Source organism: Drosophila rhopaloa, unplaced genomic scaffold (assembly GCF_018152115.1).
Source record: "Drosophila rhopaloa isolate 14029-0021.01 unplaced genomic scaffold, ASM1815211v1 contig_218, whole genome shotgun sequence".
Classification (NCBI taxonomy): Eukaryota; Metazoa; Arthropoda; class Insecta; order Diptera; family Drosophilidae; genus Drosophila; species Drosophila rhopaloa.
In genome coordinates, this window is record NW_025335104.1 from 1962154 (window position 1) to 1982626 (window position 20473).

The following is a 20473-nucleotide window of genomic DNA, read 5'->3' on the forward strand; positions in this document are numbered from 1 at the left end:
TTTCCATTCATTGTTTTATGGACCCTTTCTATGTCGGCTACACCATTCTTGCTAGTTGTTATTTCAATATTGATGTTTTCCTTTTTTAACCAATTTTGTAATGATTTAGATATTAGGCCAGGATCTTGATCCATTTTAATTGTTTTTGGTTTACCTATCATACTAAAAATTTTTAGAAGAGCTTTTTTACTTTCAATCCAATCTGTCGTTTTGGTTTCAATAATAGAAATGAATTTTGAATGAATGTCGATACATGTTAAAAATTTACGTTGGTCAATAAAATAATAGTCTATAACATATTTATCGCGAATATTTTTGGTTTCTGGAGTTTTTTCAAAAGGAAGAGCAACTTTTCTGTGCTCTGCTTTGCATAAATTACAAATTTCACATTTATTAATAATGTTTTGAATAAGTTTTTGTGCGTCTGGGAAATAGTATTTAGTTTTAAAATCGTCATAAGTTTTTTTTATACCTTGATGTATTGTCTTTTCATGTATTTCTAATATTTTCTCGTGAAAGTCTGCATATGTGGGCAAGTTGGGAAGTATAACTGAAGTTTTCATTAATTTCGTTCCAGTATTTGGTTTAATTAATTTCATATAGGCTCGTTGAAAAATAGCAAAGTCTTCGTCATTATTAATGTACATAACCAAATTGTGTCCACATATAAATTTTATAATTATGTCTTTTGCCAAGATTTCAGTCATGCCAAGATTTCAATTTCATATAGGCTCGTTGAAAAATAGCAAAGTCTTCGTCATTATTAATGTACATAACAAAATTGTGTCCACATATAAATTTTATAATTATGTCTTTTGCTAAGATTTCAGTCATGTCACTGTAAATTATTTTATTAATAGTTTTATTAAAGTAGTGAGTAAGTTCGTTAGTGTCTTGATTTCCCTTTTCAAATATAAGTTGGTGATTAAAAACGTTAACTGGTCGTTCGGTAATTTGTATGCAATCACCGTTATCTTCTTGTGCACTATGCACCGTTGCTGCAGTAGTATCTAAATCGTCTTCATTTTGAAATACTTCTTCAATTTTGTTATCTTTAGTTTCTTTCTTTGTAATCCTTGACAAAGCATCTGCTACGTAATTCTCTTTTCCTTTAATGTACTATTATATATTTAGTCAAACTCTCTAAGTTTTATTTTCCAACGTTGTAATTTCATATTAGGTTTTTTTATGTTATGTAACCAAACAAGCGGTTTATGGTCAGAGCATATTTTAAAACTTCTTCCGAAGAGATAGGGGCGGAAATACTTAGTCGCCCATACAATAGCTAATAATTCTTTTTCAATAGCTGCATAATTTAACTCATGTTCATTTAATGTTCTACTGGCAAAACAAATGGGTTTGCCTTCTTGGGATAGAACTGCACCTAATGCATAATTGCTTGCATCTGTAGTTAAATCGAACTTCTTTTCAAAATCTGGATAAATGAGAATTGGATCGTTACTTATTAAAGTTTTTAATTTTTCAAACGCTTCATTGTAATTAGGATCGCTTATATTTATTTTTGATCCTTTCTTTAAGCAAAGAGTCATTGGTTTTGCAATTTTTGCGAAGTCTTTTATAAATTTTCGATAAAATCCACAAAGGCCTAAAAATTATTTTATTTGTTTTGGAGAGTTTGGAATTTTAAAATCTTGAATAGCTTGAATTTTATTTGGATTTGCTTTGATTCCTTCGGTTGAAATTATGTGACCTAAGAATTCCGTTTCTCGTTTCATAAATTCACATTTATCTAATTGTAGTTTGAGATTTGATCTGCGAAGACGTTCGAATACTTTTTAAGAGATTGAATGCGCTCTTGTAAAGAGGTAGAAAATATAACAATGTCGTCTAAATATACTAGACAATGGGTACCTATTATGTCGTGTAATACATTATTCATACAACGCTGAAATGTAGCGGGTGCGTTTTTAAGACCAAAGGGCATTCTAGTATATTCATAGTGACCTTTCTTAGTGGAAAATGCAGTTTTTTGAATAGAGTCTGTGTCCATTTCAATTTGATGGAACCCTTTAGCAAGATCTAATGTTGTAAAATATTGACATTTCCCTAACTTGTCTAAGATTTCGTCCATGTTCGGAATAGGGAATTTGTCATTAATAGTTACTTCGTTCAATCCTCTGTAATCGATAGCCATACGAAATTTGGGTATGCCCGATGCATCCCTTTTCTTGGGTACCATTACAATTGGACTGCAATAAGGAGATTTTGATTTTCTGATAATACCTTGTCTTATCATTTATTCAATTTGTTTTTCTACTTCTGTATCGTAAATATACGGATAGCTATATGGTCTCCTATAAATTGGTTCTTCATGTTTTGTTTTAATAACGTGTTTGATTTCGTTCGTGAAAGTCAAATTTTCACCTTCATGATACTGAATATCAAAATATTTTAACATTAAATAATGAAGTTCAGTTTTTTCTTCATTATTTAAGTGATCGTCTCTTATGTTATTGTCAGATAAATCTGTTTGTAAGGCATAAATATATTCCTCATCGTCTACTATATTTGAAAAAGTTTGTTTAGGTTTTTCCGTTATATTTACCATTGGGAATTCATATTTATTTAATTCAATAGTGTTTTTCATAAAATCAATTTTTGCTGATGATTCTTTTAGAATTTTTCTTCCAATAAGAATGTCATAGTGATTTGAAAAGTGGTTTATATAAAATGTTTGTTTAGATGAAAATAATTTTGGGATACTAAACTGGATATATTTATTCAAAATTACAGATTCACCTATAGTTTCAATTTTAGTAGAATTATTTTTAATTGGGTATTCAAAGAAGTTTTTGTTAATTAAATTTATGGAATATTGGTACTTTGAGTACTCTGGTTACCCTGTCCTTGATTATTTTGAGAATTTTTAGGATAATAATTATTTCCTGAATTATTATAATTATTGTTGTTACCCCAACTTCTATTAGAGTCGAACTTACTCTGTCTCTGCTGATTGTTGTTATATTTGTTTTGATAATTATTATTTTGGAATCTACCCCCTTGGTTATTATCTGAATGACAGTTGGGTTTTGTATTTGAGAATGATTTTGATGTTTTAAAATCTTGAAATTCATAGTCTTCCTGAGAGTTTTGGGACATATACGAACGATTATTTATGGATTTTTCTTCAAACATTCCTACAGATTGGGCAGCTTGTTTTAATTTAAGAGGAGTTGAAATATCAAATTTGATCAACGTAATAAAAGTTTTTACTGGTAATTTTTCACGAATCACTTCAGCGAATGTATCACTCAATGTCCTCGAAACTAGAACTGTGTTTGACGGATTATTATCTAAGCTAAGTTTACAACAAATTCTACTTGTCTGTTCTTCTAATTCTTCAATAAATTTACGTAAATTATTTTTATATTTAGTCTCACGTAATTCGGCTATCATTCGATGTGGAGGCGTTGCGCTGTTGAACTCGCCGATAAGTAGGCTTCTCAATTCCTTCCAGTCCTGTGGTACATTTCTCATCAAGAGTGATCGGGCTTGTCCAACTAGGAGGTTCCTGATGGCTGCTTGTATAATTTGATTTTGGCCTTCTGATGCTGTAGGATAATGGTAGACTAATTCATCGACTTCTTTTATGAAGAGAGCCAAATAGAGTGGGTCTCCATTAAATTTATTTATCTGCTTCAGTTGCAGAAGGAAATGGTTCATTGATACATCTGAAAGGGTTTGTGCAGCTTTTGATGCTGCGGCTACGGCTGCTGCTGCTGCTGATGTTGATGGCAGATCCATATTTAATGTTTTTATACCCTTGCAGAGGGTATTATAATTTTCATCAAAAGTGTGCAACGCAGTGAAGGAGACATCTCCGACCCTATAAAGTATATATATTCTTGATCAGGATCACCTCATGAGTTGATATAGCCATGTCCGTCTGTCCGTCTGTCCGTCCGTCTGTCTGTCCGTCTGTCTGTCCGTCTGTCTGTCTGTCCGTCTGTCTGTTTCTACGCGAACTAGTCTTGAAGTTTTGAAGATATCGAATTCAAACTTTGCACACACCCTTCTTTTCTTTGCACGCAGTATATAAGTCGGAACGGCCGGGATCGGCCGACTATATCCTATAGCTGCCATATAACTGATTGATCGGAAATGGCATAACTCTGCTGTTTGTTAAGTTAGGAAGTTTGGATTTTCTATGGGTTTTAAATTTGGCCAATTAATCCGACCTACCAAATTTCATAAGGATCGGCCGACTATATCTTATAGCTGCCATATAACTGATTGATCCGAAATGCCATAACTTTGGTGTTTGTTAAGTTAGAAAGTTGGGATTTTCTATGGGTTTTATTTTTGCCCAATCAATCCGACATATCAAATTTCATAAGGATCGGCCGACTATATCCTATAGCTGCCATATAACTGATTGATCGGAAATTAAACAAGAAAGAACGCTATAGTCGAGTGCCTCGACTATTAGATACCCGTTACTCAGCTAAACAATTGCAACTGTGTACAATGTAAATACATACATATGTATATGCTTACATACATACACACATACGCCATTGTTTGACTCAGACCTCCAATTTGGCTAACTTGATTTGATTTGCATAGTTCTTGGGATATAGTTCGGTATTGACAAATGAAAACCATCGCAATTTCCTTTAAGGGGTTACCCGGGTCTTGGAGCACAAAAAAACCTATTTTCGTGAATTTTTTTAAAAGATCTTAGGACAATTTCACAAATTTCGTTTATTGTACATTAATGTTTATGGTTTGACCAACATTGTGTAAAAATTTTAACCAAAATTTTTTTTAAATTGAGCTGTTGAGGCAGGCTTGAACTTGACCTCTTAAAAAATTGTGTCCTTGCGGTAGGCAAAATATCTAAGTCAATTTTTATCTGAAATCAAAAAACCAAAATTATTCTGATAGTGTATGTGTCTCGCTTGTCCTCTACGAGCCATTTTTTTTTTAAATTAAAAATTGAATTTTTGGTAGCGCTTTTCATAAAAAGTTTTTTTTTACGTATATTTTGGCCATATTTTGGCTTATAAAATGAGTTGTAATTAAAAATTAAAAAAATCCCTCCGTTAAGGACAAGAGAATTATGTCTAAAAGAAGTGGGCAAAAGCAGAAGTTGATCGGTGCAATAGTTTTTGAGAAATCGTGACTACCGACTTCAAAAAAGTGGTTTTGAAAAAAACGCGTTTAAAGTGCCGCATCTGCCCGACGCCAGGGCCCGAATTGCCCGTTGTGACGTTCGACGCGCTGGGATTTAAATTTCTCCCATTCCTACATTTTTGCTTCGATCGACTTGAAATTTTCAGACAACATTTCTGAAACTTTGTACTATTATATAAACAAGTTTGAAAAAAATGAATTTTTTGAAGTGTCAAGACCCGGATAACCCCTTAATAGAAATCCTTATCGAAAATTAACGTTGACTCTGTTGAGCACCTTGGCCAGCTGTTCCAAAGTCATCCGTTAGATGGCGCCACGAAAGGCGGAAATGTAGGCGCTAGCCAGGCTTAAGCGTTTAATGGTTTTTTGGGCGTTAGAGTGGGCGTGGCAAACTTTTATTAGGCCAATCGATAGGTATTGACGAAACAAATACATATCAATTAAAATTTTCATAATAGCATCAAAACTGTGGCCACAACTTGTGTCTTGTGGGCGTCAGAGGGGGCGTGGCACCATTTTGAAACAAACTTGCGCTGCGTAGGAACTCCTAAAATCTACATGCAAACACATCTACATCTTCTAGCTTTTATAGTTTCCGAGATCTCAGCGTTCATACGGACAGACAGACAGACGGACAGACAGACGGACAGACAGACGGACAGACAGACGGACAGACAGACGGACAGACAGACGGACAGACAGACGGACAGACAGACGGACAGACGGACATGGCTAGATCGACTCGACTAGTGATCCTGAACAAGAATATATATACTTTATAGGGTCGGAAACGCTTCCTTCTACCTGTTACATACTTTTGCACGAATACAATATACCCTTTTACTCTACGAGTAACGGGTATAATAACTTTGGTGTTTGTAAAGTTAGAAATTTGGAATTTCCTATGGGTTTTATTATTGGCCAATTAATCCGACCTACCAAATTTCATATGGATCGGCCGACTATATCCTGTAGCTGCCATATACATAACTGAACGATTGGAAATGCCATAACTTTGGTGTTTTTAAAGTTAGGAAGGTGGGATTTTTTATGAGTATTAAGAATGCATCATATGAATAATTTTGGAGAATATAATTTGCAGAATATTCTGCAAGGGTATTTCAACTTCGGCTCCGCCCGAAGTTAGCTTTCCTTTCTTGTTTTTTTTTAGTTGTTGTATTTAGGCGAAATAATTTAGATTATTTTCACTGGTTTAGACACTAGAAATCCTCATTCGTGATTTAACTAATGTTGTTTTTAAAAAAAAAATTTTTTTAAGTAAGTTCGTTTTGCGGATACAAATAATGTTTTATTTTCGCGAAGTAATTTTTTAATTCCTTTTTAGGTAGTCACTCGCGAGGATATTACTTGTATCCTACCGGCTGCGCCAATTATGTTTTTCGGTTCGGAATATATTAAAAAAAAGCGATTTTTATTTTAATATATAGCGGAGTCTTTATTGGTAAAGTTCTTTCAAGTTAGATCCCCAATCTTAAACTGATTTTACAAAATGCATTATTCTTATAACTATGGCTTCTACCGGTGACATCGCGCGAGCAGCGAAAGTGGACTTTGATTAGATAATTTTGATTGGTCAAAACTGTGGCCTGATGGGTTGGTTTCTAGGCTGCATCTTTTGTTTAATTAATTTGGATTGGCCAAAGCTTTTATGCTGACGAATGGGTTCTCAGGCTGGACCCTTTGTTTAAAGGTCTGAATATTGTTTATGTCTACCGTCGTCGATAAAGGCGTGTGAAGTGTTTATAATTCGGATGCCGCCGATCGAAGGCGTGGGAAAGATTTATGTCTGAGGGGTTAAATGTTTATGTTGGATTGATTTGAATAACTGTAATAGTAGGCTCTGGACTTATGTTATTGACAATTGTTAAATGTTTATGTCGGATTGATTTGAATAACTGCAATAGTAGGCTCTGGGCTTATGTTATTGACAATTGGAATAATGGGTATCTCTGGATATACAGGTTGTATGTTGGGTTTGGTAGCTAGGGTATTTGCGTATACGTCACTTATATACTATATAGGGTCGGAAATGTCTCCTTCACTGCGTTGCAAACTTTTGACTGAAATTATAATACCCTCTATAAAAACAATGAAGCTTTTTGATATTGATGTACGATTTTGACAAAACTAAAAACGTAATTCTGATATGGTAATAAGATATCTCAAAGAAACATATCGATAAACAGAAAAGCAGCAAAATACAATCTTTTTTAATTTGCTATATCTCAAAGAAATGTTTTGATAAACAGAAAAACAACATTTTTTTTTTTAATTTATTGATTTTTCTATGTGAGCTATATGTTATAGATGTCAGATTTTAATTTGACCAATTTCAGAAAAACAAAATTATACTTTTGAAAATTTGTATTTCCTATTCTTCCTATGGGAAAGTTTAAAGCAGATAGCTTTAAAACTGAGGCACTTGTTTGTGTAGAAACAGACGGACATGGCTAAATCGACTCTCCTGGTGAGCCTGATCAAGAATATATATACTTATAAGGTGGAAAATGTCTCCTTTACTGCGTTGAAAAATTTTGGCTGCAATTATAATACTCTCTGGGTATAAAAAACGGGTTGGCATGCGGCATGCGGCTGCACCGTCCCGCACGCTCAGCTTTTTTTGTGTTTGAATGCCAGGTAACTGAGAGCACGCCTGGCTGCTGGATAAAGGACTCTACTTGACTTGACACCAAGGTTATTTATCAAAGCGAAAGTTTTTGTGCAGTTGCATGACTAACAAACATACATAGGAACAAACCCTAAAAGAGAGATCCCTCTCGCTCGCTTGCGGGTCAATTATCGCGCTATGCATTCTACGAACAGTTGTCACTCATCACCCATTCTTTAAACCTCGCTTCCTCTTCTTCTGTGCACCTTGGACCTTTTCATCGTCCGCTGAGTTGGGGGAAAAACCAAAAGCCAAAACAAATTTGTTGCCCCATTGAGATGGCCTTGTTTGTGTTCGCTTGCCGGCTTGTCTGTTTATTTGCTTAGCCCGCGGTTAGCCATTGCAAGAAAAACTTTTTTAACGCTAATTAGGCATTACGAATAGTCGAGCATCTTCAGTCCAGACGCTAAGTCTCGCTTATCTCTGCTTTTTGTGTGCTGCAATGAATGCTTTCAATGTTTGTCTCAAGTGTTTGATGGCGCACCCAAAAAAAAAATATGCAAATTTTATATTACTAAAAACAATGAAGCTATATATGTCGATTTTGCGCTGCATTTTTTTCTTCTTTTTTCGCGCGGAGTCCCACTGCTATCGTTTCTATGGCAGCTATATGATATTTTGTCCGATTGTAATTTAATTAAAACCGTAATTCAATATTATTTAAATAATACCAAATCCGAAAGAACAACAAAAATATTGGGTGTACCACTTTGCTTCCGCCGTTTTTTCCCAAAATTAGAAGCTTTATTGCGAAAAATTGCTTACAGAGGTATTATTGAGAGTATTGTCCGTCGCAAGCGACAACTTTCTCCCATCTTTCCGGCAATTTTCGGATCCCGGCTGGAAAAAAAGAAGTCCTCTTTTGACGCAACCCATGAAGCAATCCATTTTTCCAATTCTTCGAAGGATTGAAAATGTTGATCTGCTAGGCCGTGTGTCATCGAACGAAATAGGTGGAAGTCAGAAGGGGCGACATCTGGGGAATACGGCGGGTGGGGCAAGACATCACATTTTGTCACATTTCAGCGTTTTCATGAAAATTTGAGAAAATTTTTCTATTTTTTAGGGTAAATAATTTTTTAGGGCAAAATTCCTAATTTTAAGAAAAAAATTCTAAAAACAAGTACTTTTTTTACTATAATATAGAAATTTTTTCTTGGATTTAAGGCGAGTTTAATTTATGGCGACAATTTCTACATTTGAGAAACACTTTCTTGATTCAAGAAAAGTTTTCTTGTTTTGAGAAAAAAATTCATTGAAAAAATAAATCTTTTCTTGGATTTAGAAAAAAAAAGTTTTATGTCGAATTTCTAAAATTTAGGGTTAATTTTGCTATGAGTGCAGGTACTTTTTGAACACTTTTGCGACGCGAGGCCTGATCCCACCAAACACAAAGCAAAACCTTGGCGCCGTGAATGTTCGGTTTTGCCTTCGATGAAGAAGCATGACCGTGCTTTCCCCATGATTTTCTGCGTTTGGGATTATCGTATCGAACCCATTTTTCATCACCGTAAGTTTCAGACAGTATTCGATGGAAAACTTCCCGCAAATTGCGAGAATTTGGCACATAATCGGACATTTTCGATCGTTAATAATACGAAAACAAGAACAACTGTCACTGAAACGGCGATGACAATTCGTTAGGCACTGTTTGCACTCACTTTGAAGGCATTCTCATCTACATATGTACATACATATATCGACCAGCCTCAGCCAGTACAGCCACCTATCGGAAAACGGCGAAAGCAAAGTTGTACACCCATTATTAAAAACAACAAAGTTGTTTTTTTTAAATTTTTTTTCCGATATTTCCTATGTGAGCTATATGAAATAGTCGTCCGATCCGGCTACTACCTGCAATAAAAAGACAACTTTTGGGAAAGCAGATAGCTTTAAAACTGAGGGAATAGTTTGCGTAGAAACGGACAGACGGACCGACAGACAGACATGGCTAAATCGACACTCCTGGCGATGCTGATCAAGAATATCGTCTCTACCCTTGTGGACTTTCTCATTTTTCCCATCGGCCATTTGGCTGGTTGCCAATTTTCGTTTATTTAAAGTACTACTTGCCGTTTTTCTAAATTTGGAGTACCTTTTTTCCATTTATACCTCTGTTGCAAGGTATACATGTAGTCGTCTTTCCACTTGACCCAAAAGTCTTTTTTAAATTTCATACCCGTTAGTCGTAGAGTAAAAGGGTATATTGTATTCGTGCAAAAGTATGTAACAGGTAGAAGGAAGCGTTTCCGACCCTATAAAGTATATATATTCTTGTTCAGGATCACTAGTCGAGTCGATCTAGCCATGTCCGTCTGTCCGTCTGTCTGTCCGTCTGTCTGTCCGTCTGTCTGTCCGTCTGTCTGTCTGTCCGTATGAACGCTGAGATCTCGGAAACTATAAAAGCTAGAAGATGTAGATGTGTTTGCATGTAGATTTTAGGAGTTCCTACGCAGCGCAAGTTTGTTTCAAAATGGTGCCACGCCCCCTCTGACGCCCACAAGACACAAGTTGTGGCCACAGTTTTGATGCTATTATGAAAATTTTAATTGATATGTATTTGTTTCGTCAATACCTATCGATTGGCCTAATAAAAGTTTGCCACGCCCACTCTAACGCCCAAAAAACCATTAAACGCTTAAGCCTGGCTAGCGCCTACATTTCCGCCTTTCGTGGCGCCATCTAACGGATGACTTTGGAACAGCTGGCCAAGGTGCTCAACAGAGTCAACGTTAATTTTCGATAAGGATTTCTATTAAGGGGTTATCCGGGTCTTGACACTTCAAAAAATTCATTTTTTTCAAACTTGTTTATATAATAGTACAAAGTTTCAGAAATGTTGTCTGAAAATTTCAAGTCGATCGAAGCAAAAATGTAGGAATGGGAGAAATTTAAATCCCAGCGCGTCGAACGTCACAACGGGCAATTCGGGCTCTGGCGTCGGGCAGATGCGGCACTTTAAACGCGTTTTTTCAAAACCACTTTTTGAAGTCGGTAGTCACGATTTCTCAAAAACTATTGCACCGATCAACTTCTGCTTTTGCCCACTTCTTTTAGACATAATTCTCTTGTCCTTAACGGAGGGATTTTTTTAATTTTTAATTACAACTCATTTTATAAGCCAAAATATGGCCAAAATATACGTAAAAAAAACTTTTTATGAAAAGCGCTACCAAAAATTCAATTTTTAATTTAAAAAAAAAATGGCTCGTAGAGGACAAGCGAGACACATACACTATCAGAATAATTTTGGTTTTTTGATTTCAGATAAAAATTGACTTAGATATTTTGCCTACCGCAAGGACACAATTTTTTAAGAGGTCAAGTTCAAGCCTGCCTCAACAGCTTGTGAGGAGTTAAATAACCCCTCACAAATGAATGAGAGTTTGGAGAATACAGCTGGAGAGAGTTTGGAGAAATACAGCTGGTGAGAGTTTGGAAAACACAGCTGGAGAGAGTTTGGAGAGATACAGCTGGTGAGAGTTTGGAGAACACAGCTGGTGAGAGTTTGGAGAACACAGCTGGTGATAGTTTGGAGAATACGGCTGGAGAGAGTTTGGAGAGAACGTGTAACGGTAGAAGGCGACGGACTTTGGACCGAGTATGGTGCCGTGCGCAAAAACCGAAAAGGAGAAGCCGAGAATTAACGGGATACGCCGGCCTATAAAAGCGGGCCGAGCGCAGGAAGCGGGATCAGTCGATCACAAGGAGTCAATCCAGCAAGATCAGTAGACAAGCAGTAAATCAGCGAGGAAAACAAGTCAAGTCAACATCAGGAGGAAGCAGAGCCGCGCCGAGTCAACAGGAGCAAGATCGCTACATCAAGACGTTCGGGACTTAGAGTTGAAGTCGCCGAGCTGAGAAACAGGTAGCTGAGGTCCTTGAGGCATCACGCGGCTAAGTCCAGGCGCTTTGTTCTAATTCTTGTCGCGACGTGAGCTTGGCATATTGCTCGGCGAGTCCGACGGAAGTGAATAGAAAGAGTCCTTCGACCGAGAACCGTGGGCTCGAAAGGGAAGTTGTCCAGAACGAGCGGCCGTGCGAAAGCAGTTGCCATATCGAATTCCGGCGTACGCCTGAACCGACAGGCGAGAATTGTGCAGGCCCTGGTGCGACTAGCCACGAGGGACGCGCGTTTGAACCACTGGTGTCTCGAGAGGCGTATGCGTCGAGAGCACGGTAATTCACCGCCAGAGTCCTAGACAGGCAACTGACCGAATCTCGAGAGCCAAAGACCGCTGCACCTAGTCTCACTAGAGCACGCAGACCACGACGTGAGCAGAGCAAGGGCATCGAGAACACAAGGAGCGACGAGCAGCCATCGCAGGCCCAGCGGCAACCAAGCCATTCCACAACACATCCAGTCCACGGCTAAGAGGCGAGGGCGGAAGCGTTCGTCTTGAACCTAGCGTCCTGCCACAGGGACTGCATTGGCGGCCTTCCGGCGTATGCTTGAACCGTCAGGTGGAAACTGTGCAGGCGTCTGGTGCGACCGGCCGGGACAGATCCAGGGACAGGAGGCTGTGGCTGCGAAAGGCGTACGCTTTGAGAGCCCGGTGCCTGTTCACCCTAGTCTGGGAACGGTGACGCATCCCTAGACCCTCAGAAACCCCGAGGCCAAAGACAGCGGAGGCGTTTCGGAGCAGCGAGCAGCGAACGGCGAGGCAGCGGAGAGCGACGGTGGAGCGACCACAATTCTTCAAGGGAGGCGTTGAGATACCCATCTGTCACCATTAGTCCCAGGCCGAGGGATAAGTCGGCGAATAAAGATCCCAATACAAGCATCCCAACATTCTGTGCGTTCTCACTAGATAATCGGGCGGTCACGTTTATATAAATTTGGTGGGACGAACAACACACATCTTCTGAGCTAGCCGCACGAAACTCGTAGCGAGCAGACATTCAAATCAGTTCGTTACATCTGGCGCCCAAAACGTGATTGTCCGGTCGGTGAGAATCAGCAAACAAACAGAAAATGGGGAAAGGATGGATTTATCTCCTCAAGAAAGAGGATTTCGCCAAAATAGGAGCCAAGTTAGGCATCACTTTGGAGGGAAGAACGGATGACATGAGGAAAGCCCTCTCAGAGTACCTCACAAGGAAACAGGATGACCCAAGAGTAGCAGAGATCTGGGCTGAGCTGGAAGAGAAATACGGCGATAAGCCAGGCCCAACAATCAAATTGCTGAACCCTGACGCCGAGGAGCTCATAGCAAGTCTCGGAGTGGACAGCATGAGGGAAGCTGGCAGGAGTCGAAACCCAAGCCAAGAAAGAATAACAGGGCAGCAAAGGCCTAGCACTCCAGATTACGCCAAAGTCGCAAAGCAAGTGAGGGAATGGTCGTTCAAATTCGATGGCACAGAGAAGCCACTAGAATTTCTAGAGCAGGTGGAATGGTCCGCAAACACGTACGGGCTGAACCTGAACATGATCCCACGTGCAATGCCAGAGCTATTGCAAGGCAAAGCACTGAAATGGTTCATTTCAAACAACAAACAGTGGAGAACATGGGGAGAGTTCAGCGAAAGTTTCCAGACGTACTTTCTGCCGAGAGGGTTCTTCTCGAAATTGGCAGACAAGGTGAAGCAACGGAAACAGGGTTTCAGGGAACCGTTCAAAGATTACATGGTGGACATGCAGACTTTGATGAGGCCACTCGGGTATTCGCCAAAGGAGACCCTAGAAATAATCAAGGACAACTGCACACCAGACCTGAGAATCTCACTAAGAACGTACAAAGTGGATGATCTGGACACACTAATGATCCTGGCTGACGAGTACGAAGAACTGGACAAAGAGCGAGAAGAGTTCATCCACGAACACAAGTTCTCTCGAAACAAAATCGCAGCAACACCACAAACTACATGCAGGAGATGTGAAGACAGCACGGTAAACCAAACCCCGTCCTTTGGCCAGTGGACACCGGCCAATACAACACAACAAAGGCAACCAACGAACACGTTATGGAGGCCACCAAACACCACTCAGATAGCACGCAACCCAATGCCAAGAGCCACCAATACACAGACCCACGTGGTGAACCCACAGGAGGCATGTCGCCGTTGTGGAGGACACGAACACTGGGCACGAGGATGCAGAAACCAAAGACTACTGTTCTGCTGGGTGTGCGGCAAAATTGGCATCAGGAGTGTAGAGTGCTGCCAAAAGGCGGGAAATGGGCAGCGATCCCAGTCGCAGAGAGGCGCACAGGGGTCGCAAAGTGTCTCCTCTCCAAACTAACTGGCAAGTTGATCGAGGAAGAGCAGCAGTTATCCGCGTACGTTGAAATTGGAGGCGTCGCATACAAGGCCACAATTGACACGGGAGCAACGTCAAGTTTCATTAATGAGGAGCTAGCGGATAGACTGACTGACACAGGAATGATCACAAGGACAAGACGGCAAGTTAGGTTGGCAGACGGCAGATGCAGCCGGATAAGCTCACAGCTCGAAATCACGGTGAAATTTGGAAACAAACAATTGGAGATGAATCTGTTAATACTTCCAGGAGTAGTGGACGAACTAGTGCTGGGATGGAATTTCCTCACAGGAGTCGGTGCAGAAATAAAATGTGCCGGGCATGAATTGCAAATACCGGCAAGAAAACGACACAATGGATGTCTAGAAGAAAGGCTGTCGGTGGCTGTAGATTCACACTTAAGTGATGAAGAGGACATCGAGAAATTCCTCGCCAAACAGTTAGCAGATTTCAGCACCATGTCAGGAACATCTACAGTGGCCGAGCACCAAATCACCATGAAAGACGACAAGCCAATCAAGCAGAGGTATTATCCTAAGAACCCAAGAGTCCAAGGAGAAATCAACGCAAAAGTGGACGAGCTGTTACAGATGGGCTTCATAGAACATTCAAGAAGTCCATACAGCTCGCCCATCGTGATGGTGAAAAAGAAGACGGGCAAGTGGAGGCTATGTGTGGATTTCAGACAAATAAACGCGAAGTCCATAAAAGATGCCTACCCGATGCCGCGAATCAACTATATCCTGGATCAACTCAGAGAGGCGAAATATATAAGCAGTCTGGATCTGAAAGACGGATATTGGCAAGTCCCTTTGGAAGCAAATAGTCGGCAATATACGGCATTTACAGTACCCGGCAAAGGTTTATACCAATGGAAAGTAATGCCTTTCGGACTACATTCAGCATCGGCCACGTTCCAAAGGGCTCTGGATCAGGTAATCGGCCCGCAGATGTCACCATACGCGTTTGCATACCAAGATGACATCATTGTGATCGGACGCACACTGAAAGAACACGTGGAGAACCTAAAGGAAGTGTTCAGGCGCCTAAAGGAAGCAAATTTGAGAATAAACGCCGATAAATGCAAATTCTTCAAGCAAGAATTGCTTTACCTAGGACACCGCGTTACTAGCGAAGGGATAGGCACAGATCCCGAGAAGGTAGCAGCCATAGCCGAACTAGAGCCACCGTCGACAGTACGCGAACTACGGCAATACCTAGGCGTAGCCTCATGGTATCGACGATTTGTGCCAGACTTTGCGCGTATAGTTAGACCACTGAACGATCTTCTGCGCAAAGGCACAAAGTGGACATGGACGCCGGAACACCAACAGGCCTTCGAAGAGGTAAAGGCACGATTAGTAGCCGATCCAGTGCTGGCGTGCCCAGATTTTGAGAAAAAGTTCATCCTTCAGACGGACGCCAGCGACTATGGGTTAGGTGCAATCCTGACTCAAGAGACAGAGCACGGCGAAAGGGTCATTTCTTACTCAAGCCGGACACTGAACGGCGCGGAGAAAAATTACTCCACTACTGAAAAAGAGTGCTTGGCAATCGTGTGGGCAATCAGGAAGCTGAAGCCGTACTTGGAGGGCTACCATTTTAAAGTGGTTACAGACCACATGGCTTTAAAGTGGTTAAACAGCATAGAAAGCCCGTCCGGAAGGATAGCAAGATGGGCCCTGGAACTACAACAGTACGACTTCGAGGTAGCGTACAGGAAAGGACAACTGAACGTAGTAGCAGACGCCTTATCCCGACAACCGTTGCCAGAGACACTTAGGGCCATAAAAGACGCATCAGAACCTACCAATAGCTGCAGCTGGATCAGGAGTATGTTGGAGAAAATAAGAGCACAACCACAAAAATATCCAGATTATGTGATGGAAGGCGAGTCACTATATAGGCACATTCCTCACAGAGCGGGCTATGAAGATGTCGTGGCTTGGAAACTGTGCGTTCCGCAGGGTCTAAGACAAGGCGTCCTAGAAGAGAATCATGACTCCCCATCCGCTGGCCATGTTGGGAGTAGAAGAACAATAGCACGCCTGGCAGCCCGATACTACTGGCCAGGAATGCACAGAGACGCCAGGATCCACGTACGCAAGTGTGAAGTTTGCTTGAAATACAAGCCCAATCAGCTGCAGGCAGCAGGGAAAATGCTAACTCAGGTACCAGAGGAACCATGGGCAACAGTATGTGCGGACTTCGTCGGGCCACTACCTAGATCAAAGCATGGAAATCAAATAATATTGGTTTTAGTTGATCGGTTCTCTAAATGGACGGAAATTGTACCACTACGAACAGCAACGGCAGAGACCCTACAGAAGGCGTTCAGAGAACGCATAATATCAAGATTCGGGGCTCCAAAGATAGTGATAACCGACAACGGAGTACAGTTCACCAGTCGATCCTTTAAAAGATTTCTTAACGAAATGGGAATAAAACACCAATTCACGGCACCCTACACACCGCAGGAAAACCCAACAGAACGGACTAACCGTACGGTGAAGACGATGATAGCTCAATTCGCAGGAAAAGATCACAGAACTTGGGACGAGAACTGGCCAGAGATTATGCTAGCAGTGAACTCAAGCATATCTGAATCAACTGGATACTCCCCAGCGTTTCTCACACAGGGCCGGGAACCCCGTCTGCCAAACGCATTATATGACAAAGAAACGTTAGGCTCTGGGAGAAACACAGAGACACCAGATGAGAAGGCCGCCAAATTGAAAGAAATCTTCGAAATAGTAAGGCGGAACATGGAAAAAGCATCCCAGGACCAAGCCAGATACTACAATCTGAGGAGGAGGCAGTGGACGCCGGAGGTGGGCAGCATAGTATGGGCAAAAGAACACCACCTATCCAAAGCAGCCGAGGGTTTCGCAGCGAAATTAGCCCCGAGGTACGATGGTCCTTACCAGGTTGTAGATTTCGTCTCGCCGGTAATCTGCAAAATACGCCACACACATTCGAAGAAAGAGCGGACTATTCACATTAGCGAGCTTAAGCAGCAACAAGCAGAAACGGCACAAGAGCAGACGGCGGACACACCGGAGGACTAGGACAAGGGTTTCATAAGGGATCCAGACCACAAGGCAACAGGATTCAGCGTCGGGCGTTCGCCAGAGTCATCCATGATCACGCCAGGCGGAAAGGACACTTACGGATACAGCACAAGGACACGATCAACATGCAAGGAACCCAGACCGCAAGGCATCAGGATTCAACTTTGGGCAGTCGCCAGAGTCATCCATGATTACAACTCGCGGAAAGGACACTCATAAGGGATCCAGACCACAAGGCAACAGGATTCAGCGTCGGGCGTTCGCCAGAGTCATCCATGATCACGCCAGGCGGAAAGGACACTTACGGATACAGCACAAGGACACGATCAACATGCAAGGAACCCAGACCGCAAGGCATCAGGATTCAACTTTGGGCAGTCGCCAGAGTCATCCATGATTACAACTCGCGGAAAGGACACTCATAAGGGATCCAGACCACAAGGCAACAGGATTCAGCGTCGGGCGTTCGCCAGAGTCATCCATGATCACGCCAGGCGGAAAGGACACTTACGGATACAGCACAAGGACACGATCAACATGCAAGGAACCCAGACCGCAAGGCATCAGGATTCAACTTTGGGCAGTCGCCAGAGTCATCCATGATTACAACACGCGGAAAGGATACTCATAAGGGATCCAGACCACAAGGCAACAGGATTCAGCGTCGGGCATTCGCCAGAGTCATCCATGATCACGCCAGGCGGAAAGGACACTTACGGGTACAGCACAAGGACACGATCAACATGCAAGGAACCCAGACCGCAAGGCATCAGGATTCAACTTTGGGCAGCCGCCAAATCATCCGTGATTACGCCAGGCGGACACTGAATCGGGAAAACACAAGGATACCCAAAGGATACACGTAAGGACACCACAAGAACACACCAAAGGAACCCCGAGGATACCCTAAGGATTCCCTAAGGGTAACACAAGGATAATCCAAGGATACCCGTAAGGACACCACAAGGATGCCCTAAAGGCACCCAAAGGATACACTAAGGATCACTAAGAATAAAACAAGGACACCCCAAGGATACCCGTAAGGACACCACAAGGATGCCCTAAATGCACCCAAAGGATGCACCAAGGATCCCTAAGGATAACACAAGGATAGTCCAGGGTTACTGCAAGGACACCACAAGGATACCCCAAAGGATATCCAGAGGATCCCTTAAGGGAATCCCAAGGATACCTCTAGGATAAACCAAGGATACCCAAGATATATACCAAAGCTACCTGGACAACATTTGTTAAGCACGGTGAGAAGCGGCGAACCGCAGCATCCAAAGTGCTATGTGGATATGTCAAGCTAAAAGGCTTACAAGTTTTACAAAGAAAGGGGGAAGACGGCACAGCAAAGAGAACTGTGCCGTACGAGAGCAAAGGATAACGGTAACAAATAAAGAGGAGGGCACGAAACCGAGGCTTCATTCGAGGAAAGCCCTGCGACGATTAGGCATTAGGAAAACGTCAGTCAAGATGAGCAGTGTGATAACTCGAGCCGAAGCACGTAGGAGGATGGCGGCCCAGCAGGGACCCAACCCGGGGCAAGGATGGTCGGCAGCCCGGCCTACCCGAACTCCGTGGCGGTCCCTGAAACGGGCTCGCGCCGTAGAGTCTTCGCCGGAGCCCATTATCAGCTCGGACAGCGATGTCGAGATGGTGGATGACCCTGTCACAGAGCAGAGGGAGTGGCGGCTCCGCAAGGCGGCGAGGGATGGTCGCATCCCACCCGGGACGTCGGCTGTCGGGGGCCAAACCCCCGAGATCAGAAACGAGGAGGCAGCGCCATCAAGTGGCCACATCGAGGCGGTCAGCCGGGCCATGGCTCAGAAGCAGGCGGGGCCTGAGCTCCGAGATCCGACGGAGCAAGAGCGGGAGCAGGAGCCCGAAAGGAAGGCCCAACTGCACCGCCACCACGTGGAGGCGGCCATTCGGTGGCACGCCAAATTGAAGGAGGCGGAGGAGGAAGAACGGCGGATGTGGGAGGTCCCGCCAACGCCCCGATATGTGGCGGAGGAGCCTGCGGCGGAAGAGAAGGGCGAGGAGGAAGAGTGGGCACCATCTCCGCCGAGATGGTTGCCAGAGGTGCCGCCGACGCCACGGTACGAACCGATGTGGCACTTCGGCGAGGAACCGGTGAGCGGGGAAGAGGCGCCGATGGCCACGCCTCCATGGCGGCCGGAGGGGCATCGCGACGAAGACCCGGGGAACGGAGGAGAAGTGCCGAGGGCTACACCCCCATGGCGGCCAGCACGGCCACCTACCCCGCGGTACCCCCAGCCCGAGCCAAGTACGCCGGAAACTCCATTCCCCACAACGGAGGGGTCGACGACGGTGAGGACCGACGTACCGGCGGCCCACGTCAGCCACAGCACGCGGGCATTTATTGCCGAGGGTGTGCGGTGGCGGCAGCAGTCGGTAGTATGGACGTGGCCGGAGGGACCAGCGACGGAGGCAGACGGGGATAAGCCGCGTATATGGGAGGAAGAGGCCCCCCACATGAACCCGAGGGATCCCCGGAAAAGAGGCCGGCCGGACGCATGGGCCCCACCGACGCCGAGTACGGGGCCGTACGACAGGAAGGAGGCAACACACTCGGAGGAGCCATTGGAGAAAGGACCCTGGGTGTGGCCAGAACCCAAGGTCAACCACCGACCTCCTCTGCAGCGGCAGCAGTCGGAGCCAGAGGTAGCGCGCGCGAGGCCACTATTCGAGCGGCAGACGTCGGCTCCGGAGCCAGGCGGTTGGCGAGAGGTCGCCCGCGAAGAATGGCCGGAAGGCATTACGGAGGCACCGGCGGTCGCGACGGCGCAAAGGAAGGGCGGAAGGAGGTGCGTCCTGGTCACCCAAGGCGGACGGAGGTTCCGGGTGAGGGTAGGGGCAGCCGGCATCCGGGTATACGCCCAATAAATCAAAAGAAAAAAAACACAAACACACATGTAAACACAAACTTATTAATTTAAAGTCGGGGAAGTAGCTGGAAAGATGAGGGAGGGATGCATCGTCGGCAGCAGTAATCTAAAAAAAAATTAATAAGGAAATATATTAGTACACGCAGGAAAGATGAACGTTAAAACTTATGATACGTACCTGAAGCCGGGGCGAATAACAATGCCCAGCAATGAGTTTAGCTTCTTCTTTGCACTCTTCCTGTCAGGTCGCCATCTCAGCCAGAGAGAGGTTGAGCCTGGAAAGGGCATCTGAAGGGCGAAGGGAGAAAATAAAAAAGGGAAAACAAAAGAAAGCATGAAATACTCACCAAATGCAAAGAATTATGCTACATCACTTCATTAC

At 43.2% G+C, this 20473-nt stretch overlaps 2 protein-coding genes across 3 annotated transcripts in view; both read left to right on the forward strand.

Moving 5' to 3' along the window:
* The window catches only part of LOC108037158 (neurotrimin), a 277439-nt gene that overhangs the window by 70770 nt on the left and 186196 nt on the right, over nt 1–20473 (forward strand). The window lies entirely within an intron of this gene.
* On the forward strand, nt 16622–17173 carry LOC123037906. Its single transcript, XM_044460760.1, has one exon. It carries the CDS (start codon nt 16622–16624, stop codon nt 17171–17173), a length of 552 nt encoding a protein of 183 aa, XP_044316695.1.

What these genes read in the sequence shown, in the direction of transcription:
- LOC123037906 (XM_044460760.1), top strand. Translation starts at nt 16,622, where the DNA reads ATGATAGCTCAATTCGCAGGAAAAGATCACAGAACTTGGGACGAGAAC.